The sequence below is a fragment of the Canis lupus genome, chromosome 24, assembly GCF_048164855.1.
Source record: "Canis lupus baileyi chromosome 24, mCanLup2.hap1, whole genome shotgun sequence".
NCBI classification, from domain to species: Eukaryota; Metazoa; Chordata; class Mammalia; order Carnivora; family Canidae; genus Canis; species Canis lupus.
In genome coordinates this window covers 36,316,114-36,339,918 of record NC_132861.1, presented here as the reverse complement: position 1 = coordinate 36,339,918, position 23,805 = coordinate 36,316,114, and the positions used below count along the sequence as shown (strand labels likewise).

The following is a 23,805-nucleotide window of genomic DNA, read 5'->3' as shown; positions in this document are numbered from 1 at the left end:
TCCTTTTGGTTCTTCTTTTAGCCCTGCTGACAAGCTTGCCTGCTGGGGTACGAGAGGGTGAGGGAGTTCCTACTGCCTGGGCTGGCACCAAAGGCCCTTCTACAGAACCAGAATTTAGTGTCCATCACTTAGGTGGGGAGCTCAGTCAATGTTGGGGGGGAAGTGTTGTCCAATTCCCTTCCCAGACTCAGGCTCCCACCTCATGGCCTTCTTCAGATGGCTGGCACTCAAATCTTCCAACCAGTTAAGATATGTTCAGCTGGGCTGAGTGGTTGGCCAGGGCACCTCTGCCTTCCAGCTAGTGCAGGGCATGGCTCTGAGAAGGTAATAACCCTGTGCCCAGCTGCAGCCTGCCTCTTTCATCTGGGGATCTCAAGGCACTCTGTACACGTGAGTCACTGACATTGCTGTATTCTGGCCAAGTAGAGGGGGGTTATTAACTCTTGGAGGGAAACTGAGTTGGGGGGGGCGTGGTGAAGGGTTGGGGGGTGCTAAGAAGACTGGAGCTGGGCATAGGGGAGTCAAGGAACCAGAGTTCAGCCTGTGAGTGAGACCATGGCAAAAGAGGTACCTCCAAGGGGGCCTTGGGTGGAAGAGCCAAGCAACCTTCAGAGGGCATCCAGGGGAGTGAGGCACCGAAAATCCTTGCCTCGAAGACACCAAGGAGTTTCTTCATAGTTTTGCAAAAGCGTAAATCAGATTGCACCCCTACTTCCCCTCCAATCTAGTTATTATCCAGTGGTTTCCCATTGCTTTCAAGGTACAACCCCAAACTTCAGCATGGCTGCAAGACCAGGCATGTTCTGGTCTTTGCCCATCTGTCCAGGTGGCCATATTATTGGCCTGGAAGATGCCATGCAAGCCCTTCTGGAAGATGCTGGAGCTAAGAGGTGATGTTCCCTCTCTTTGGCATGGTCTCCCACCTCCATCCCCATTCACAGTTAACTCCTTCCACATTTTTCAGTCCTGAGTTAGACACCACTTCCTCTGAGACGCCTTGCCTGGGCCTTTACTGTGCACCCTGGCACGCAGAGCAGGCCCCCTTACACCCTCATAGCACGTACCACATTCGTTGCAATTTGCTTGTGGCCATCTGATGAACCTTTCCCTCCCAGCCTGGACTGTAAACTCCTGAAGCAAGCCCTAGGTTTTGTCTGCCCTGTTCACATATGGATCCCTAGCACCTAGCAGGTCAGGCACATGTGTACGAGGTGCCAACAACATCTGCTGGATGTCAGAGTTGGAAAGGACTGTGGTGATAAACCAACTACTCCAACTCTCCATCTTACCTTGGTTTCACAATCGAGGAAGCAGAACTTTAGGGAGGACATGTGATTTGCTCAAGGCCACACAGTGCCTCAGTGACAGTTGAGGCCTAGGGACCCCCACTTCCTGCCTCTCCATCTACCCCAGCACCCTGCCCACCCCCCACTCGCATTTATAGGAAAACCCCAGGGCTGGACATTGATTAATCTCTTCTCAGTTTTTGAAAGACGACAGGTTAGGAAAGAACACATCCAACCAGTCTGCCCTGGATGATTTTTTTTTTTTTTTAATTTGGAAGAGAAGGGGTTCCATACCCAGAGAAGGTTCTACGCTCAGACCGACTGGCAGGGCACAGTGGACACACACATCTGCAGCGCGAAGCCTGACGTCTGGCAGGCAGTTGTCTCTATTTGGGTTTGTCCCTGGGCTCCGAGCTTCCTGTTCCAGGCGTCTGGTAATTTGGCGAGTCCTGGTAATTTTGGGTCATGAATTGGGTGCTTGCTTCTGGTTCGCTCAGGTGGAAGCGGTTCAGGAATTTGTCCATTTTCCAAGAGGCTGGAAGGACAAACAGACCAGAGGAAGGCAGTGAGAGACAACCATGGACAGGGAGCTGGCAGGGTCTGAGAGGAAGGCCACCTCTGGGGAAGTGGAGGCAGCAAGTGAGGACATTGGCCCTAGGGCCCAGGTTGTCAGAGCGCCTGGGGGTGCCTTCTGGGTCCTAGCTGGATGTTAGCAGAGTGCCTGGGAAGCAGCGGGGACTGAGTCTGGACTAGGTCAAGCACTGCCTTTGGTTGCCATAACCCTGCCTCCTCACTCACATAGAAAGGAAGCGCCCGGTTGGGTGGGCTGTGCACTTCCTCTACCCACCCTTCTTTTTCCGCAGGCTCTCCTGACCCCATGATTGAGGCCTACATGCTTCTTTCCTTCACGCCTGATCACCCCAGCTGCTGGGGCTGAGACTGGCCCAAGCATCCGTGTCCTTCTTCCATTCTCCTCCCAGAAGCCCAGCTGTGGCAGAGGTGGAGGGGAAGGGCTCTCCTCACTCCTGAGCACCTGTATCCCGCGGGAGCAGAGCATGCATGAGAAGTCCCCAGCTGGTGCCCAGGTGCTCCGCAAGGGGAGAAAGCACAGGGGTGCAGGGGGAGGTGCCTCTCCTGGGGCGAGTGTGGACAGGCCCAGCAGCAGGGCAAGGAGGGCATAGCCCCGGGCACTGGGGAGAAGCTGCGGGAAGTGGTCAAAAGCGTATTCCCACGGTCCTGTTTCCCAAACCCTGGGCCTCAGGCACCCTCTGGGCACGATTGCCAACTACAATACAGGATGTCCAGCTTAACCTGAATCTGAGATAAACAACAAATAATTCATAAGCACGTCCCACATGGTGCATGAAGCATACTTAAAAACTCATTCCTTGTTTATCTGAAATTCACGTTTAACTGGGCATCCTGTTTTCTTTTTCTTTTTGGCTAAATCTACGAACCTTCTTTGGGTGGAGGGAGTGCTCAGGGAAGACCCTGCCCGGAGCAGAACGAGACAGTGACTGATATGCCCTGGTCCTCCTGGTCGGGGGGAGAAGAGTAATCTCGAACATGCACAGATAAAGCAGGGCAAGGGTGGCAGCTGAGCATTCCTCTCGGAGCTGCCATTTATCTGCCTGTGGTCCTCTGTCTGCACCCGCTACCCTTTTTAACAAGGAAGACAGCAAGTCCCTTGAAGTGCTGTTTTTCCACTTAACATCCTTCCTCCCCTACCCTGGGGCTATTTGTACTTCAAAAGTGTTTTCAAGGAAAACAAAAAAAAAATTTTTAATCCAAAGAAACAAGACAATAATAATGATAATGCAAATAATAATAATAGTAATAACACATCTATATTGTGCTTCCTATGCGCCAGGAACTCCATGCATATTCATACACTTAATCCTCACAAGGGGGGACTATTTTTATCCCCAGTGCACAGATGGGAGGATGGGGCACAAGATGGGGTTCCGGTGAGGATGCTTCTTAGGGGCAGGGATGCAGGGAAGGGCCTCTTCAGGTCCCCACAGGTCCCATCTGGTGACTGCATGCTCAGATTAGGGAGAGAGGCCCTGGGTCCTGGGAGACCCTCTCCTGGGGGAAGGCTGCTGCTGGGTGATGACAGGTGGGTGTTTGAGTGCTGTGGGGTCTTCCACTGGGAGGGGAGGCAGGGAGGCCCTGGCCTGGCATGGTCTTCACACCCAGAGAGCCTGGCTGGTTGGAAAAGAACTGGTGGTACTGTGATCCTGGGAAAGTGTGTGCATGTGTGTATTCGTGTGTGTGTGTGTGTGTGCAATTGCAAGCCAGGAAAAGTGCTCATGGGTGAACTGGTGTGTGACTGGCATGTGGACAAGTGGGCCTTCCCCACCGAATAGGGCAGGAAGAAACCTTGGTGGGCAGGAAGGAATTGAAACTCTCATCACGAGATCAGGGTGAGCGGTGGAAAGAAATCCCCTGTACCCTGAGGGAGACCTGGCTCCCCTCCCTCGGACCTTGCCCTTCTCTAGCTCAGAGGGCTTCTCTTGATTGAGCTTGGATTGCCCTAAGGGCCTCACAGCTCCTTCCTGGTCACAGTTCCGACAAGGCTGTGGTTCTTGGGCAGCTCCTCAAACCAGCCCGTGTCCCTCAGGAGAGCGAGGACAGCTTGCTAGCCTCCTACTGCCTCCTCCCCTGGCTGGGCCCTGACTCCTCACACCCCCATTTCCTGCCACAAAGGGCAAGAGGAACTGACCCTGTGCAAGTTCTAGAAGGAAGAGGGGTGAGTCAGGCCCTTAGGGGTGTGTGTGGGGAGAGATGGGGAGCTCAGAGGCTGTGGCTTCGTGGTCACCATGTGGAGGAAAGTCCCATCCTGTATGGCACTGCTCCATCTTGGAGCTGCAGAGGCTGCTACCCTGCAGGAAGAGGGTGGTGCTGCTGTCTTGGCACAGGCCACTCCCCTCGTACCCTCGGGCCCACCCAGGATGGGCTCTTCCTAGGCCCAGGGCAGGGGTAGTGAGTGAGGGAGAAAGGAGGAGGATGTCTGCTGCCCGTTTCCTGAGCAGCCCAGTGGCTGGAACACTGGGGCCTGGTCTCCTCAGGGTGGGGCTGCTGTGTAGGATGTGCCAGATGTTCTCTGCACAACCCTGGGGGCACCATTCCCATCCCGGGAAGCCTTATGCCTTGGCTGTGCCCAGAGGCCAGTCTCTCCCCTACTGGTTGGTGCTGATAGGGAAGACGTTGCCGATGAAGGATGCTGGATGTGAGAGATGTTCCAGAAATGGGCCAAGAGGAGAGCTGGGTGAGCTTACCTAAAGCCATCAGGGGTTTCTGAGCCACCACTGGGTGCCCAATCTCTCCTAGACAGTGACTTCAACAATTGGGAGAGGGCTCCAAGATTTCTGCTACTCATCCTCCCAGCTTGAGTCTCAGGAGCTGTGACGGCTAGAAAGTTCTGGAATCGCCCTGGGGCAGGTCTGATAGTCATTCTCTGCCCCCAGCTTCCCCAGGCTGTGGGGTTGGCTTAGCACTGTTTGGGAGTGGTTCATCACATGGGATTGGACAGCCCTCTTGGGCCTATCAGGGTTAAATAGGCATCTCAGGACTGAGAAATATTCTTCTGGTCTGGTTCCTCCCCCTTAGAGGACTTGTGGGAATGGGGTGGACAGCTCTTCTGCTAGAACGAGCAACCTCTGGGCTGAGGGCAATCTGACGGCCCAACTGATAGCTGCTTCCCGGTGTCTGCTGGGCATACAGTGGGTTTGCTTACGTCGAGGTCCTACTCCTTCCCTCAACAGGTTTATAATACAAGACAACGAACACTGGACTAGTAACAAGCTAGGCCTTGGCCAGTAGCACAACTTTGCAGCTCCTGGCAGATGGGGTCCCATTCTTAGCATCACACCTGGTCTCTTTAGCAGGCTCACTCTTAAGACTTCCCAGGGGACACAGGGCAGTGTTCCCTGTGTGTCCTCACTCTAGCCAAGGGACATCTCCCACCTGACTTGCCATTTGGTCCTCAGGGGGCCCTCAAGTGTCTCCCTCTCAGCCCAGGAAGTAGGGGTTGGGAAGCCCCCACTGGGACGGAGGCCTCCACTCAGGTGGGCTGCAGAACAAGTGGCAGGGTCCTGAGACTTGGGGTCTCCCTTCCCTGAGCTGTTTTGTGAGCTGAGCTGCTTGGGCCTCTATTGTGAGGAGCAGCTGCCCTGTCCTGCAAGGCAGGCGAGTTGTGTCTAACCAAGGCGGCCACCTCTTCCCTGTCTCCCCGCCACCTCACCCACCCCTTTCCCTAGGGACACCATTGCTTCTTGTCAGGGGATAGTAGCCCTGAAGAAAGAACAAAAATTGAACACGAGCCTAATAACCGCCCCATCGAGCGCCCGGCTCAGGTCTGTAATTTGTCTGGTTCTTCGCGGGGCTGGCTGCGTGATAGAAGCACTGATGCCTTTCTGCTGAGATTAATGATGTCCTGGCGGTGGTAGGCGGGAGGCCTGGGCCTCTTATTTTTTGTGCCATTAAATGACATCCGGAGACTTCCACTCAGGAGCTGAAAAGCCCTCGTTCCATCACATCCAATTACTCCTGGAGAATATTTGCTGAGTGGCTGATCCTGCTGGCTTGAGAGGCTTGGGGCAGAGGGGACCACTTTGACTTTGGTAGAAGTGAGGATAGGGATGCTGGGGGAGGGGGGAGGGGGGAGGGTCCAGAGGTGGGCAGGGGTTACCCGGCTCTTCTGGAGCGCTCGGAGGGCTGGAGAGTAGAAGTGCAATTCCTATTTACCCAGTAAATGGATCACCCATGCCTCCCTCTCTCTTGGGGTGGGGGGGTGAAGGGGGTCGGGTGGGGAAGGGGGTGGGAGAGAAGGCTCCGAGCTGTCAATTTCAGCTTCCGGTGATCAATTCCAGGATTTGCTGGGGGTAGCCGGCTGGAGTTCTGGCTGAAATTTGGGGATAGTCTGTGGTTTCCCGACGATCTGTTCAATACTGCCTTGGACGGGTGATGTTTGGCTTGACCGGGGCGTGCTTCCGACCGGCCCGTGGAGGGTGCAGGCAGTTCCCAGCCGGGGTGCCTGTCTGAGAGTTGCCCAGGATGGCCCCATCTGGGTTGCTGCCAGGCCCCCAGTCCTACCCGCTCTGCCAGGTGGGTGGGGCCCTTGGGAGGCAGAAGAGGGCTGCCTGACACAAGCCCACACAGTGACTCAGGGGCTGGGCCCCGGGGGGTTCTGGGGCCTGGCCAGGTGAACCACCATGGGAGGTCATGGCAGGGGGGAGGGGCTGTTTTGCAGTGGGCTGTGTGTGTTTGTGTGTGTCTCTGTGTGTGTTTGGGGCTGGTCTGCAGGCGGGGGCTCCCTTCCTTCCATCTTTGCCCACACCATGTACTTTTTCCTCGCTGCCACCAGACCTGGCAAGATTTTCTCCCAGCCTCTGTCCCTCCCCATCAATGCCTCCTATGTTGACACTGCTTGGAGTTCTGCTGCCTTCCTGCCCTTGGCCTGTGCTTTCAAACATTTCCCCTGCAAAGCCCATTGTCTCAGTCACCCATGGTGCCACCTCAGGCCTTTAGAGGCCACAGGCGAGACTTAAACCCTGCTGTGTGGCAAGTCTCAGCCCAGGAGTTGCTCAATTCAGGTGTGGGTGGTGCTGGGGAGTGGGTTATGGCATCTGGTCCAGAACCCAGGAAACCTCCTCTACCCCTCCCGTCCCGTTTTGCAAGGAACAGTCTCTCTGCAGGTCTCTGAGGCTGCCCCAGCAAGGCGGTGACGGAGGATGGTGTGGCCCGTTAGCTCCCCTGGCACCGTGGCACCATCCTGGGCTCACTGCCTCGGAGAGGCACATCATCTTGTGGGGCACGGAGGGGATTTCCCCAGATCCCTTGTGAGAGGAGCTTGAGGCCGTGAGGCTGGCTCGTGACACCTCCGGGCCAGGTGGCTGAGATGTGGCATGACGCAGACCACAGTTCCCCGGGAGTTCTAGTCTCCACACAGTGCTATAGCCTTCTCCGGGGAAGGGGCCCGGGAGCCCACAGCCTCAGGTGGCTGCTGCTGCTAGCCAAGGGCACCCAGGGCTTTAGGATGGACTTGCTTACTCTTTATCCCCACACTAGAGCTCAGATGTCTGGTGGTCTGGGTGAGGGGAGAGGGAATGTGGGTAAGTGGGCGGTAGGAGCAAAGAGCCTTACCCAGAAGTCAGAGATCTTTGCTATTAACTGTGGATCCCTAAGCCATCAGGGTTCTGGGCTTCAGTCTCCTCATTCACCCAGTGGGAGTGAATGAGTCTCCTCATTCACCCAGTGGCTATGGTCCTAGCACCCCACAGGGTCTGGCAGCTGAGTGAAGGGACAGCCAGGGAAAGGCAGGGCAGGCTGGTGGAGAGGCTAGGCACAAGGGGTCCTTCCCGCCTGCTTGTCGTTGGGACAGGGAGCATGTGGAGGCCAAAATTGTCAGTTGTGGTCATGGTGCTCACAGGGGTGGCAGTCTTTTCAGGTGTTAAAGGAAGTTGATGATGAATTGAATATGGGGGTGTGAGAATGTACAGCTGTGTGTGTGTGTGTGTGTGTGTGTGGCTTGTACATGTGCATACGTGGGTGTGTCCCCTACACAAACATCCTCATTGACTGCAAGTTCACAGTGGGCAGAGCACAGGGCCAGGTGGTTAAGAGGAAATATCCGGCAGAGGTGAGCTTTTCCCTCAAGGAATTTAAAGCCTCATGGTGGAAGTGGGACCTGTGCAAGTGAAAAATGATTGAGTAATACAAAAAAGATGAAAGTGGGTGAGTAAGGAGGCACAACACAGTGTCACTGAGCACGTGGAAGGAACACCAGCAGTGGTGGAGGGCAGGGTCAAGTTGAGATAAGACTGCCCTGTGGAGGGACAGCCCTGGTGGCACAGCGGTTTAGTGCTGCCTACAGCCCAGGGCGTGATCCTGGAGACCTGGGATCCGGTCCCACGTTGGGCTACGTGCATGGAGCCTGCTTCTCCCTCTGCCTGTATCTGCCTCTCTCTGTGTGTGTCTCTCATGAATAAATAAATAAAATATTAAAAAAAAAAGACCGCCCTGTGGAAAAGTATCATGGGGGGTGGGGAGGGCAGGGCTGGTGTTCTGCAGGTAGGCAGGGCCATCCGGCTCGGGGAATGGGAGAAATGGGGGAATGGGAGAAATGGTCTGCCCGGATCAGTGGGCTGAGGGGGAGCGTGGTGGGCTCCACCACGGACTTAGACAGCAGGAGTTAGTGGGTGTCTGGCAGCCTATGGTATAGATTGGGGCCCAGGATGGGGTGTGAACCAGTACTGTGTGTGCGGGCCCTTGTCGCACACGTCCCTTCAACTCATTCAGCTGGTTCCCCTACAAAGTAGTAGGAGCCTAGGTGCCGAATCCAAGGCGGCTGTGTGGAAGAAGATGCAGGGGTGAACCGTCAAGAGCCACAGATGAGCCCCAAGGCCAGATTCTGGGCTTTGGACATAGAAGGTGCAGGGGGGTGGGTATGAGAGCTGGGAGAGGTTGGAGGCAGAGGTGCAAGTCCAATGTGTTGCAGGCCCAAGTTTGGGAGGGTGAGGTGTTGCCTTTGGGATAAATGTCAGTGGAACTGGGCCAGCTCTGGTCAGAGGGCTCCCTTAGCTTCACTGTTGTTCACTGTTTGGGATGTGGTCATGCTCCAACTATCTGAGTCTCTCCCTCCACTGGCTCCGTGAGGTCTAATTATCCACAGAGCTACACCAGGTGAGAGCATACATCCATGGGAGCGGGCACCTGGTCCACACGGCTCACTTCTCTGCCCACAGCACCTACAACACTGCCTCACACACGCTCGACATCATCCCAACGAATGCAGAGGGCATTTGTGAATCATGCCCAGCATGCTGTGGGGAAACCAGCAGGGAGAGGAGGGAGCTGTGTAAAGGCAGGAGGGGTGGGAAGGCAGGGCTTCATAAACTTGAAGCAAGGTGTCTCCAAATCCCCTTCTAGGGCCCTCACTATGGTCCTGGCAGATCAGCGTCTGAGGGAGGGCTTCCACCCCGAAGTGTGTGGAGTTGGCTGGGCTAGGCAAGTCTGATCACTTGCTTGCTGCACTTGTCTCACAGCACTTGGGGGTAGTTGGGGGGACTTGGGAAGCTGGGAGCAAGTTTGTTAAGTGTCAATCAATGGTAGACCAGCTAGTCCAATCCCTTATCTTGATGATGTAGAAATTGAGGCCTAGAGATGTGAAGTGGCTTGTCCAAGGCCACACAATGGATATATCAGGGTATCCCATCTGCTGACCCCATATCTGTTGTCTTGAGGTCACAGAATAGCGAAAAACCTTGGAGAGGATTTCAGTCCCTGGCACTGAGCAATGTTCCCCAGCCCCCATGGTCATACAAGTTCAACTAGAATAATTTCACACTTGCTTCTCATCCTAAACTGTCATTCACACCTAAGTCCTAGGGAGGAAAGGACCCAATAGGATGGGCTCAAGTCAACTGTCCTTCAGGGATGCCTTTCTACCTGGCTCTTGCATACTGGCTTTCCCCTTCAATCTTGAAATCTGTCCCTGCCTTCCTTGTCCAGGAAACACAAGTGGCTGGTTCTATCATATGTAGCCTAGGACTCCCCTGTCTTTCCGAGGATACCTTCCCATGGGGAGAAAACTAGACCAAAGTAAGGCCCAGGGCCTGTGTTCCTTGGCTCCAGGTCCTGGGCTCCTGAGGGCTGGCCCAGCCTGGGGCTCCCTGCATCCACAAGCAGGGTGCAGGTGCTTCAGAGAGCGCCAGACCTTTGGAGTTCTAACGAAGTGCAAGGGCGGCTTCTGCTACTGCCATGGCCCCCCGGGTTCATCCAGGCACACATCTCCATGCCTCTGGCGGCCTCCTGTGCTGTTGCTCCCCTCAGTCCAGCCCACCGCTCCAGCTTAGTCAATTCTAAAGGGTGGCTTTTGTGTGTCGCCTCTCCTGTGGGCTATGTCTAACGGCACTTCACGGTACCTGCCCAGATCATGCCTCTGCTGGGCTTTCATGAAACTGCGCAAGCTTCCCCCTTTCTCCTTTCACGGCCTCATTGCCTCTCACGAGGGGTGCCCCTTCTCACTTTTAAAAAATTATCTTTGCATCTGTGGTTTCTCCAGCCCAGGGCTTCCTCTCTCTTTCACTGAAGAATTCAAATGTCCTGCTTCTCTGAGGCCCAGCCCAGGCCTCGCCTCTTCCACGTAGCCTCAGGGCCATCCAGACTTGTAGATCATCTAGGTCCAACCCCTCATTTTCTAGACGGGGAAACCGAGGCTCAGAGAGGATAGCTGATTTGCCCACACATCACATCACTAGCTGGAGACTGGCAGTACAGATCTCCTCACCCTGCAGTAAAATACCTTTGCACCCTTCCTGGCTAAAGAGGGTGTGTCTTCTTGGAGGGAAGGGGATCCTAGGAAGGTAGAGACAATCCCTAAATCTACTTAATCTCCAGTTGTCTTTAAAGCCAGAAACATGCAATTAAGTGCTTAATTATAAGCTGCTTTGCATTGTTATTTAAGTGTTTTCAAAGTAGACTGTAAGCCCCCTGAGGGCAGGGAACATTCCCTGTGCAGTGGAATCAGCATCCTATCCTAAGCACTGAAAGGTGTCATATGGTGGAATTGGAACCCTGGCCCGGCCAGAGAGCTCACCTGGGAGGATAATTTTTCCACCTCCATTTCTGGCAGCAAGCAAAATGGCACAGAAGTCAAGAGACTGCCAGATGCAAGCCCAGTTCCTAAGTTTTCACATAGATCAGAGGGGTGTGTGTGTGTGCACACACGTGCATGTGTGTACGTGTATGTGTGTTGAGGAGTGTGCATAACAAACTGTGGTTTGGGCAGAGACTGGGGGGACAATAAATGGGTGTCAGTCTAGATAGGTTTTGAGCCTCTTTGCTGCTGCCAGTGTCATGGGAGGGGCACACGAGCCACCGTGTTTTCTGGAGGACCAGCTAGGATCAAACCCGAGGACCGCAGCCATGGCAGGGCCAAGTGTCTGTGACATGCCCCTCCCTTCTTCCTTTGCCCCTTTCATGCTCCTCCTGGCTTCACAACCTACTGTTCTCTCCTTCCCCTGCCACCCCACCCCTCAGAAAACACTTGATTCTGCAGGGGTGGGGGTGGGGGGCTCTTTCAGGGGACAGCCTGAGCATTACCTCCCCTCCCCCAGGGTGTGGGCTTTGTGACCTCGATGTCTAACGTGGGTCTCAGAGGCACTGCCTTACTCTGTGGGGGAACATGGTGGGCTGAGGTGCTAGTTCCCAGCTCCCAGAAAGTGCAGTGCCTGGATTGGTGGAAGGGAGCTCACGATGTCTTCTGTGAGATAGATCCAGGGAACTGGAGAAATTCATCTTGGCTTGGGCAAGATACATTTTTCTTGTCTTTCTTTGTTTCCAGATTTGCAAGTGTGTCTCTGGGAAAGCAGTTTAAGCAGATTTACAGATTGGCAAGGTGCTGAGGGCACCTGGGGAGGGTTCACCAGTGGAAAGGTTGCACCAACTCTGCTTTCAGGGCAGCCCAGAGCCTTCTGTGATTGGTGGCTCCTGCTTAGCACACCTGAAGGCCTCCTTCGTTCAACCTCTGGGGCCTTGGGCAACAGCCTTGTAACAATACCTTCCCTGGCTTCCCAGTAGGTAGAAGTTGGTCAGGGTCACTGGGTGAGAGCAAATGGCTGATGACACTCACCCACCCACTCACCCTCCTGCCAGCCAGGGGGATGTGCTGTTTGTACTCTGGAGATGGCATCTGTACTTTCCACGTTATCTTCCCTTCCCCCCAAATGGGGAGATGATAGAGTGCACAGAGCATATTTTATTTCCCATTTTCCTGGAGAAAAATCCAAGGCTCAGAGGAAGGGCATGGCTCACACAGGGTCAGGTGAGTCGCCTGAGGCATTGCAGTGGCCAGATGTCCACAGGTCTTCCCGCTCCCCAGCTCTGGTGGCTACAGGGAGTGGATCCTCTCCAGGATACAGAAGGGCTGCTCAGAGAAGCTAGTGGAAGGCGCATGGCTGGGGAAGTTTTTGCTGCGCCATTGAGGTAGTACTGGGCAGACAGAGCAATTAACGACCAATGAAGACAGACTGGCAGGGTGGCATTCCAGGGCCTTCTTGCCCAGATCAGACTCAATTATAGGGTACAATTACCTGCAGAAGTGCTGCGAGGTAGCTGCCTGCACATGCCATTCAAGGCTGAGTTGGGGAAATGCTTCTCTCACTGGCTCCAGTTATTTCCTTTGGGACCCGGCCTTATAGACCTACCCACCCAACTAAAGCCACCATCTTGGTCTGTGGGACTTGACTTACGTCTTGGGGGAGATTCCATCCAATGCCAACACCTTCTTTAGGACACTCATTCCAGTCTACTGCCAAGAAAGGCCACCCTTTGACTCTGGCCTCCAAGGCTCATGGGTAGGGGTCAAGGTCCCAACTTCCCCGTTCATGCACAAGCAGCCACTTCCACCTCAGAATTCACACTGGCTTTGGCAGACGGGAAGGCCTTACCTCGAGTTTTATTCTCTTTGGAGTGGAGAGAGATGTTCTTTCCTTCCTGAAGATAGACGAAGAACTGGTAGCGGTGGAAGCCAGTTTGTGCTGGCGGGGAGGGAGGCTGGTAGGCTAGGGGCAGAAGAAGGACAGAGGGTAGGTCCCCAGTGCACAGTACCCAGGGGCTCCTGGCTGCCCTGGGCCAGAGGAAAAGAGAGTTCTCTGTGCCTTTCTTGGTCCCCCTCAACTCTCCTGGGGTCCCAGCTGGGAGCTTACCCATTGCTAACCTTTAGGATTTCTCTTTGGCAGGATCTCAGCCTCGGTAGCTTCTTTTAGGAAGCACCTTATCTTGGGCAGTGCAGGGAGAACGAGGTGTGGGCTGGTTGAGGATTTTGGGCGCTGGTGGGACTCCCGGGCCTTTCTTGGCCAGTGGGTGTTGGTGTTATCCCTTTGCTGCTTTAGTGTATCCTGATGGATTTCCTGCCTCAAGAGAAACCCATCTTCCTCTGTGCGAGTGTTTGGCAGTGGATTTTTATTTATCTTTTCAGCATTTCCTTATGAACTCAATTCCCAAAGAAGCCAATTTCTTGGCTGGATCCGGAGGATCTGGAAGTGGTTACGGGGGTGGGTGGGACTCGGTTCAAAGGTTTGATCATGGAAGTGTAGGATCTGGGTGCTCGGGGCACTGGAGCCCACTCAGGCTCTTCCGGAGGAGAAGGCCTATCAACCCTCCCTTTTGCCCTCAGTGCAGGAGATAGGTCTTTTTCTAGGGTAGAGGAGAGGTGGGCTGGGGGCACCTCTCCTTCTTTCCCAAATCTATGCAGGGGTTTTGTGGGCCAGACTTTTGTGGTTGGTTCCAGTTGGGCCTCCTTCCAATCTGTGTGCCTCTGCCTCCTCCCCTTCACTCTTCTCATCTCCCCTTTTAAAGAGCCAGGAATCTTCCTGGGGGTGGGTGGGGATGGAGTGTTCACAGTGAGGATGCTGGTGGGAGGAAGTGTCGGTGCTTTATGGCCACCTCCCTCTCCCGGTCATTAGACAAGAACCACTCGCTATTTGGAGCCTTTGGAAGTGTTCCTCATGGTGCACTTCCGGACACGGGGGCCTCCAGCATGTTCACGGCCAGGGGAATTCCTGCCTAGTCATCTCTCCCTGAGTTTCTGATTGCAGACTGATACAGGCGCACGTGTGTGCTCCGAGTCAGAACAGCACAAGGGGTGCCAGGAGCCATGTGAATTTGTATGACTTGGGGTCTATACTGGTGCAGGTGCAGGTGTTGCTAGAACTGGTGTGATGGTGTGTGGAGAAACAGAAGTGGCTGGGTCAGCTTTTGGCAAGGCTGGTGAATGCGTGGATTGCCAAGTGCACTTGAGGGTGGGCACACTCCACGCTGCCAAAGAGCTGGTGTCCGTGATTCTGTGTGCATGAGGCTGCAGTTGGAACTCACTGCTTCTATGCAGCTGGGAATTTGTCCTCAGGGGAGTGGAGACTGTACCCCTCTCACTAGGGCTTTCCTGAAGAATCATCCTCCTCAGAAGTAGAGATGAGGGGTCATGAGGAGGAAGGAAAGGGATACACACATGTTGAGCCACTTCTAGATGCCAGGCCCTGGCTACGTACCTTCCTCTGTGACATCTCCTTAATCCTCGCCACAACCTGGTAAGATGAGTGTTATCCCCATTTTCTGGATGAGGACGTGAGGCTCTGAGAGGTGAAATCAGGCCCATAGAAGTGGTGAAGCTGGGATTTGAACCCAGGCCTATCTGATGTCTGACCTCACATTGTGTCGTGGGACTATGGGGCTCATCTGTCTTTTTTGCTCGGTCCTTTTCAGAGGCCAGGTCCGCACCTGAGCATCCCCTTCAAGTTGAGTAGAGGGCATGGTCTTGCAGGGGGAGTCCGAGGGCGAATGGAACTGGGGATGAATAGGGATGGGAAGGGCAGGCATCCGAGAAAAGGGAGGTCTCTGGAGCCTCATGCCAGCGCATCATGGCACTGGGTGCAGGGGAACGCAGGGAGGCAGGCTAGGGAAGGGAATGACCCTGCCAATCCCTCCAGGAGAACAGTTACAGGGGCTCTCCCCGCAGACCCCTGCATCGAATGCTGGCCCCACCCATTACTCCTTGTGAGCCGTGGGTCATGTTTTGTTCCTGGGTTTCGTTCTCTTTAAAATGGAGATATTGGGATGCCTGGGTGGCTCAGTGGTTGAGGGTCTGCCTTTGGCTCAGGGTGTGATCCTGGGGTCCTGGGATTGAGTCCCATGTCGGGTTCCCGCAGGGAGCATGTTTCTCCCTCTGCCTATGTCTCTGCCTCTTTGTCTCTGTATCTCTCATGAATAAATAAATCTTTAAAAAATAAAATAAAATAAAATATAAAATAAAATAAGATAAAATAAAATAAAATAAATAAAATAAAATGGAGATGCTGGTGGAAGCAGCCTCCAAAGACCAATGTGACCATTAAATAGCAGTTAGTATGAGTAAACTCCTAGGTTGTGTGCACTTTTGCACCGCCAAGTCTCAACATTAAGTTGCATTATTATGGTTCTTGTGGTCATCACCGCTGCCCTTGCTGGGGCAAGGGATGTGGGAGGGTCGTACTCACGTGACAACTCCTGGCCCTGGAGCTTCCCTTTCTTTATATCAGTGCCCTGAAATGAGAGACAGGCATAGGTGTTGGTTCCCCCTGGGGCAGCAGCAGGCCACACCACCACCACATTTCAGTCCAAGTGGGTTTTGCTAACTTCTTTCTCTCCCCAAGGGAGTAAGATAGGAGAGTAGGAACATGTATGGCTGCTCCTGGGACATGTTGCCAGAACAGACTATGGGGTTTGAAATGGTGCCTCAGGGGGTCCAGGGAGAGAAGATAGACACGGGCATTGCTGAGGGTGGCCTGGGAGGAAGAGATGGATGCCATGACCACTGGAGAGAGCGAGAGGACATTTCTGGAAGGGCCGCTCCATTCCTATCACCTGTGCCCCTAGACTGGGCATGGAATACAGGTCTCTGCCCATGGGGTCTGGTCAGATCTAAGGCAGGGGTTGACAATCCTCCCAGAGGCCAACCCAGCCTCTCAGACTCTCTTTGGGGCCTTCAGAACATTAGGCTGATGGCTGCCTGAGTCCAGAAGGGCAGAGGCCACTGATTCTGAGGCAGCTTCTTCCCCAGCCTTGACTGGACTCAGCCCATAACCCTTGGGCAGATTGTTTGGCCTCAGTTTCCCTCTTCTTCCTTCCCTTCCCCTCTCCCCTCTGCTCCGCGTCTGTGGGATAATGAGGTGATCCCGGGGGCGGGTGCTAATTATTGTTTGTGCAGGACTGGGAGATGCTTAGATGAAAGGGACTGGAGCCGGGCCCCTGGGTCCGTGCCACAGCTCGGGGGCCCCTAGGTGTGGGGTTTTATGGCCTTAATGATGGTGATTAGCATGGCTTTTCATTGGTTCTGCCAACACCTAACAGTGCTCTGGCCACCTTTCCACCAAGCCCTCCTGGTGTAGCCTCTGCTACTTCCCCTCTCAGAGGTGCTCAGGATGAGGGTTTGGGAGTGGGGAGCTGTGAGATTTCCTCCCATTTCTCTGCAGAGACTCTCAGGGTCAGCTGGGGGACCCAACTCCTAGTTGGGTTTACCTGCTACACAGTCAAAGCCGCACCCCCCGCCCCCTTCTTGAAGCCTCCTGATGTCTTCCCCTTTGTGCTGTAGCTTGTCTACCAACTGTTCTTACTTTGGGCCTCCTTGGCTAGAACATCTCCTCCCCCAGGCTTGTCTCTGTCTAGGCTAGGAGATAGTTGGTTGGGACAATGGGTGGGAGACTGCAGAATGGGGCCCTCCACCCTGGGCCGCCTTCCTACTTGGTTTTCCTCACCCTGAGCAGGTGAGATCTCTGTCCTCCGGCACCCTTCCAGCAAGCCGCAACAACTCCCCCCCTTCCAGTCTTGTTTGCTTAGGAGCATCCAGGCCGACTTTAAATTTGGTCCCTGGAACAGCAGGGCTCATGCCAGCTCTGCCTTGGCCCACTTTCAGCAGTGTCAGGCCCTGTCTTACCCAGGGCTGGCATGGGGCCCAGCTGTGGCCAGCGGTTGAGAAGCCAGTGGGTACCAGGGCAGGGGAAAGGGGTTGGGGAATGGAGGCCTCTCTCCTTGATACCCATCTGGCTCAGGAGAGGATGTGAGGGCCCAGGCCCTAGCAGCCACTCTCCCAAAATAGCTGTCTGGCTCTCTGGCAGCTCTAGCATGATTGAGAGATGGGGGCTAAGCCCAGGGCGGCCCAGCCCAGCCTGCTCTGCGCTCCCAGCCACCCCCTCACTCCTCTCCAAGTCAGCCCAGCCAGCGGTTTGTTTAAACAAAACAATAGCAACCTAAGCAGGCTGTTTCTTTTTAATTCCCCACAGGCTTGGGTCCCACCCAGAGTGATAAACAGGCCTCTCTCCTCTGAGTGAGGGCAGGGAGGGCTGAGGGTGGGGGCTGGGGCCCGTAAGGTCAGGGAGTTTGTGCAGAGCAATGTGGAAAGTCTGATCTGTAGCCTTGATCAGTGTGGAAAGGCTGTCCTTCCCCTCTTTCACTCCGGGGAGTCTTTTCTCATCAACTGGGGCCAGCTTGGCAAAGACGTACACACACCCGCACACTTGTGGATTCATTGAGTAAAGCCAGCGGCCCTTCCTGCCCACCTTCTCTGGGGGAGCTGCCCTTGAGCTCAGCTGAGGCAGCTGTTGGGGTAGCTGAGAGGAGAGGGCATTGATGGCTTTAGAGTTCTTAGGGTCTCTCTGGAGCTTGCCCTATGGACAGGTGCTGGTCCTTGGAAGGATGAGCAGGGAAGGAAAGCTCTAAGGAAGGATCAGGCTGTAGAGACTGCACCCCGCCCCGCCCACCCCCGCCCCCCAACCCTTTGCAGAGCCTGTGGTCTGTGTGGCTGGTATTTACTCAAGCTGGGTTGAGGATTGGCTAAGTTTCCTTTGGCCATGAACCTCACTGGTCTCTCCTGCAGGGGGTTGGTGTGTGCTAAGCTTTCTACCATACAATTAATATGTGGCAGGGGTCTTAGGAAGCCATAGTCAAAGGGTGAGAATGTTGACTCTCCAAGGAGCTCAAACTGCTTGTCCAGAGCCACAGAGCTGTGAGTGGGAGAATCCCAGAACATTCCAGGAAGAAAGAGCCTTAGACCCTTTGACTTTTGAGACCCACTAGCTCAAGATCTCATGTCTTTTACCCATAGTGCCATCCTATGCTTTTTCTACAATGTGATGACAGTCCTGTCACTCCTCCAGGCAGCATGGTTTTTAGGAAGACTATTATTAAAACACAGATATTACTTGGGAGGCCTGGGGCCGCAGTGGAAGTGGTTACATGGTTCCCTACCCCCCACTCTCCAGCCCCCATATGAAATCATGAGCTCTCCTCAAGTGTCTCCATGGACTGGAGTACCTCATTTAACCTGAGATGACCTTAGAAAGCTGGAAATCTCTGGGGATGGATGAAATTCTGGAACCTTTCTGGCAAGGTGGGGGTAGGGTGGGGTAAATCTTTGATTCTGAGCACTTCCTAGAAAGGGCCCTGAGGGTGGGCACTGAACCCAGCATTTGAGGGACAGATCCCACACCTATCAAGTCTGAGACAGTTTTGGAAAGAGAGCGTGTAGCAGGGAAGGGGCTGCTGAAAGCTCCCCAACACCCTGGCCTCTTCACCTGGCGCCCACCTTCCTGGCCTTCCCCCCTCCCCTAGGTATCCTGCTCTTCTTTCAGATGGGCCCAGCCTAGACAAAACCGCCTTTCCCGTACTATAGCTAAGACAGATTGACATTTTCAAAATGAGCTTGTTGAAATGCTAAGGTTAAAAAAAGGAAATAATTATAGAAATTATAAACAGTGTAGAAATTGGCAGTGTAGAAATTTCTGATCCCTAAGAACGCTGGAAAGCCCAGAATGGCTTTTTCAGGGTATCAGTGCAGGAACACCCGAGGTGTTAGGGCAGTGTGCTTGGGAGGATGTCTGCAGTCCTTCTAAGTGTCAGAGACTAGATGACCTCTTTTCCTTATCAGCATCCTCTGTCAAGGGGAGGGCAGGAGGAAGGGGTTGGAAGATTGTTCAGTAGGACCCTGAAATGCGTAGGATATGAGTGGTCTCCTCTTTGAAAAAAAAAGTAGTCTCATCTTTCTCATACAAGTTGGCCCTCAGTGTGTGTGGGCACGCATGTGTGCATGGGTGTGTGTGCATGGAGGCTCTGTGCATGACTGTCTGTCATTGGAAGAGGCACATGTTATTATTCTAGTTGCAAAGAAGAAGCTTGACTCTGGACACACTGGAGGAATTTCTGGGTTTATAGATGTGAAATTTCCTTTCCAACTCTCTCATGCCTCAGAACCCATGGCTTCTCTGTCAAGTTAGTTTGGAAATGGCATGTGAGATGCTTCAGAGAAAAACTCCACTGAGAGTCACAGCGACCCTGTTCTTGGTCCAGGGCAGATACAGACTATCTTCCCAGACTTGCTCTGACCAAGTGGTTTCTGGTCAAGTAGAGAGCACGGTGCTGGAAGCTGGGGTCTGCTCCCGCTACTGTTATCTGACATTCGTAATGAGCTTCCAGCATGTCTTCTCTAGGGTTCTAACCGATGGATCCATCTCACAGCAGCCCTTGCTTGGGAAGGGTAGAGATCAGTCTCCCATTTCACTGGAAGAAACCCAGAGAAGCTATAGCCTCTCAAGGGCAGGGACAGCATCCTTCCCATCTTTGTAGCCCTTGAGATGCTTTGCATAGAGCAGGATCAGGGGACGTTGCCAGTGCCCGGCTCATTCCCTACCTCGGTGCTCTCCAACTCTACTTCCAATCTGCTTCCCCTGGTCCCAGGGCCACCTCTGGCCTCCAGAGCCTGCTTCACCACCTGCACAGTAGGGCAGATGTGTAGGGGTATTAACATCCTCTGGCAACAGTTCCTAACCAATGGCTGATGGGAAATGGTGCACAAATACTCCAGCTTCTTGCCTCTTGGGGGGAATGACGGAGTAGCATATTTCATACTGGCTCTGAGTACCCACCGTGGAACTCGTTTGCTCCTAGCCTCCTGTCTTACCCAGTCCTTTACTGGTGCTTCCTCATGTCCCTTTGAAAATACACTACTTGCTTTAGACTCCTTGTCTCGGGCTCTGCTTTGGGAGAACCCAAGCTTAAATAGACATTTGTGGAAGGAGTAGAGAGATGAATGAAGCCTTTGTCTGTGGTGTCATAGGTAGCTGGCCTCAGTGCCAAGACTAGAAGCCTCTACTCCTGACTCCCTGTCCCAGTGTCTTTTGATGGGACCACACTGCTACTGTCTGGACCTGGATCCTTCTGCCCTCCCAGGCAGGGTCCCAGAGATCCCCGACACATTAAGCCTTTACAGTACCACAAAGAGGCGAGCCAATTAGATGAAAGACATCTCCATTCTTTGTTTCTTGTCCATGGGGACAGCCAGAGAGCTACATTTCCTGAGGCTCCAGGGTCCTGGGACACCCCTTCCCCAGCCCAGAGAAGCCTCAGGTGAAGGCTTCTTGAAGCACGGGGGCCAGATTTGGGTTGTGCAGCCTGATGAGTAGGGAAAGGCTCAGTGCTGGGCCCAGCAGGGAAGCCAGCACTGTGTCCTCATTCCCCTTCAATTACCTACAGGCAACTGTCCGCCCACCTGGGCATTTGTGGAGGCCCCAGGTACTCGGGCTCACTGACCCCCGGAGCAGAGGGTCAGCAGCACATTTCCTAGAGTCTGTGGGAGATGATTTAATCTCTTCCCCCACTTCTTCCCATCTAGATGGGAGGATTCAATCACTTCTCCTGCCTGGCTGCAAACCTCGGGCAGAGTGGGAAGTTTCACTTTTTGATCTGGGGGTGGGGGGTGTGGAGACAGGGCAGGGTGTGGGGGGGGCTGTCAGAAGAGTCCTTAACTTGAAAGGTGAGGTGCAGAAAGATGTGGGGATGAGGAAGAGCGAATGGAGACATAAAGGAAACAGATCTTGGTGGGGAAGGGGGGGGGGGGAAGGGGAAAAAAAAGGGAAACGGAAACAGAGTTCCAGGCTCTCTGACGCTGGCACCAAATGAAAAAGCTCCTTGCTGTTTTGCACAGCTGCCTGCAAGCTGCCAAGTGGCAAAGGATCCAGGAAAAGGCACAAGATTGGAAAGTGCTACCCAGCAATCTGTGTATTCTGCAATTAAGAAGGGGTAAGTGAGTGGAAGGTACTGACAGCTCCCGGGCTCCAAGGTCTCCAGGGGCTGCGGCTGCCAGGCCACCTCACACCAGCTTGGAGAGGACCCAGCTCTGGAGACTGGTGCCTGCTTCAAGGGAGAGGCTGTGATCAATTAATCCTGTGGCCTGCTTTTTTTTTGCCCCGAGGCCAGGGAAAGAAGGGCCGGCCACCGAGGTAGGTGAAATGGAGTCTGTGGGAAGTGGTGAGGAGGAGTCACGCACCTGAGCCCTCCTGGGAGCTGAGTGCTTCTAGACCCCGGGGTGTAGGATGGCCAATTATTTTGTGCACCAATCTCCCTCAAGAAGTATTAACATCGAAGGGCTGATAGGCCTCTTCCTGGCGCCTTCATGGGCAGTGGGGCTGGGTGGTGACAGTCTTTAGAATGTGCCAGTGGGTGGCCTGAAGATCTGGTATCTTGGCACTGACTGGCAACGGACCCCTGGGTTTTGACTCCTAGTCTGTCTTCGGATCTGGAGTCAGTTACCTCCCTGGGACTCCAGAGGCCAAAATGGGGAGAGGAGGGCTATAGCTGAGGGAGGGGGTGGAGATTATCTGCTTCTTATAACTAAGTAATTACCCAGATAAGAGAGAGGAGCTTCACTCAGGGCTTCACCATTCTTCATGACACTGGGTTAAGGGGCAAGATTTCCCAAGGCCAAGGTCAAGATTGTCTGTGGCTTATAAAGTACAGGCTGTCCAGGCCCTTTGTTCCGGGCAGTGTGGAAGTACATGTGGTTTCCAAATAAGTCACGCTGTCTTGCACCTGTGTGTATGTGATAACATCTAGTGTAGAGCTGGCCCTTAGGGATGATGGCTGGGGAGATGGGTAGATAAATGAGTCAATGAATGAGAAGCGCTGGGTTGGAGGCAGAAATATGAATGAGGCACACTTTATGTTGTTGAGGAACTCATGGTCTAGGGTGGTAGACAGATCAATGAAGAAAAAACAAACTCTATTATCGGCCTACATAATTGAAGTCTACAAGTAAGGGCTGGAGGAGTTCAGAGAATAGAAGTTGTAGCTGCCTGGGGGAAGTGATCAGGAAAAGCTATTGAAAGGAGGTAGGGGGCACCTGGGTGGCTCAGCGGTTGAGCACCTGCGTTTGGCTCAGGCCATGATCCTGGGGTCCCTGGATGGAGTCCCGCGTCGGGCTCCCTGCAAGGAGCCTGCTTCTCCCTCTGCCTGTGTCTCTGTCTCTCTCTGAGTCTCTCATGAATAAATAAATAAAATCTAAAAAAAAAAGAAAGAAAGAAAGAAAGAAAGAAAGAAAGGAGGCTATCCTATCTGGGCCTAAAGGATATGTAGGAGTTTTTCAGTTTTCTAGGAGACCAGATAGGGAAGGGGCAGCTGAATTAATTAATTGATTAATTAATTAATTAAGGGGAGCTGCATTAATAATGGATAGTTATGTAAACAAGATGTGAGGGGAGCAGGTGGGTCTGGAAGAAAGCTTAAGACAAGGGTGGAAATGTAACCTAGGGCTAGTTTTGAATGGCAGGCAATGCTTCTGAGAATCAAAACTTTGGGTCAACCTAAACTTTGGGTCCATAGACCCAAGGCAAGACTTTTTCCATGTGCTTAGTCGCTGTGTGCCCAGGAGAGTTATGGGGGGTGGGCAGTGGAGCTGCCTCTGGTCAAGAAATTACCTGGACAGGGCCAGGCCTTGGGGCACTGCCTATACGCAGGTCAGAGCTGCATGGAGCTGTACTCCATCGCCATGGCTTCATTCAGTGTGGGTGACTCTGGGGCCCCCAAACCCAAACACCTCCCTGTACAAATGATAACTTTGTTTCAGATCATGAAAGTACTATACCTCATTGCAGAAAAGCTTGAAAACACACACACATACAACAACTAGAAAGAAAAAGAATCCCCTTATCATTCTTTGTAGAGATAACTGCTCTGAGAACACCATGGCTCCCTTCCCTGCATTTGTCCCAAAGCTTCTTGTCCCACAGGTGCCAGCTTTGAGCCTCCGGTCCTCTCTGGGGCCTGCATTAACTGGACTCCCCTCTGACCTCCCGCTCAGATAATCCGCCCGAGCCGCTTTCAGTGTCTGAAGCTCACAGACTGGTTTGGACCTCAGGAGGTGGAGCCGCTACTCTTCGACCCTTGCCTGTCACAGGTCACCTATTCCCCGGATGCAGCTCCAGGGCAGGGTTAGAGAGTGGGAGTGGGAAGGAAAACAGGATCAAGAACACAACGTATAGTTTTCCTGAATCTGCTCCACTTAGAAATAGACAAGATCTATTAAGATAGCTCGAGAGCGGGATCCCTGGGTGGCGCAGCGGTTTGGCGCCTGCCTTTGGCCCAGGGCGCGATCCTGGAGACCCGGGATCGAATCCCACGTCGGGCTCCCGGTGCATGGAGCCTGCTTCTCCCTCTGCCTGTGTCTCTGCCTCTCTCTCTCTCTCTCTCTGTGACTATCATAAATAAATAAAAATTAAAAAAAAAAAGATAGCTCGAGAGCAAGTATCCTGAGTTGATAGCTAAGTATAATTATTGTGCGTCGATGTTAGTTGAGACTAGAGACTGCCATTTCTAGATACCTAGAACCAAAGCCGAGGCTTTCAGAATCAAAAGCGGGTCTCTGGAATGCCTCAATTATCTGGAAGCATGTAGAGAACTGGCTCTTCTTCGTAAGCACACGTCCCTGATCACTTGAATCTTAGACTTCCAGTGCCCGAACTCCTTTGATCTTAACTACTTTGGTTAGTGATCTTATTAAACACTAGTTCTTATCTTCTTACACACACACACACACACACACACTGGAACTACCTTACGTAATTTTAAACATCGCTGTGGTTGTCACAGTGAATAACCAATTCTGCACCCTGCTACAGCACCACTGTGATGCTGAAAAACAAATAAAAGGAATGGG

At 53.4% G+C, this 23,805-nt stretch overlaps 1 protein-coding gene and 1 long non-coding RNA gene across 12 annotated transcripts in view; one reads left to right on the top strand and one right to left on the bottom strand.

Annotated features, from left to right (window-relative positions):
• Positions 1-1,572: 1,572 nt before the first annotated feature.
• Positions 1,573-23,805, bottom strand: part of PEBP4 (phosphatidylethanolamine binding protein 4) — a 246,798-nt gene continuing 224,565 nt past the window's right edge. For 9 of the 10 annotated variants that reach the window (XM_072796277.1, XM_072796273.1, XM_072796280.1 and 6 more), the window contains 3 exons: positions 15,323-15,368; positions 12,740-12,853; positions 1,573-1,821 (listed from right to left, as the gene is read on the bottom strand). In XM_072796277.1, the coding sequence (XP_072652378.1) occupies positions 1,673-1,821; positions 12,740-12,853; positions 15,323-15,368 (309 nt within the window). In that variant the 3' untranslated portion in view covers positions 1,573-1,672. The remainder of the gene's footprint in view (positions 1,822-12,739; positions 12,854-15,322; positions 15,369-23,805) is intronic. The other variant, XM_072796281.1, reaches the window with a different exon arrangement.
• On the top strand, positions 4,168-23,363 carry LOC140616021 (uncharacterized). Of its 2 annotated transcripts, none has more exons than XR_012016530.1 (3): positions 4,168-4,557; positions 20,800-20,894; positions 22,951-23,363. It is a non-coding gene; the product is annotated as an uncharacterized lncRNA (long non-coding RNA). The 2 variants fall into 2 exon arrangements; XR_012016531.1 differs by having other exon boundaries at positions 22,880-23,363.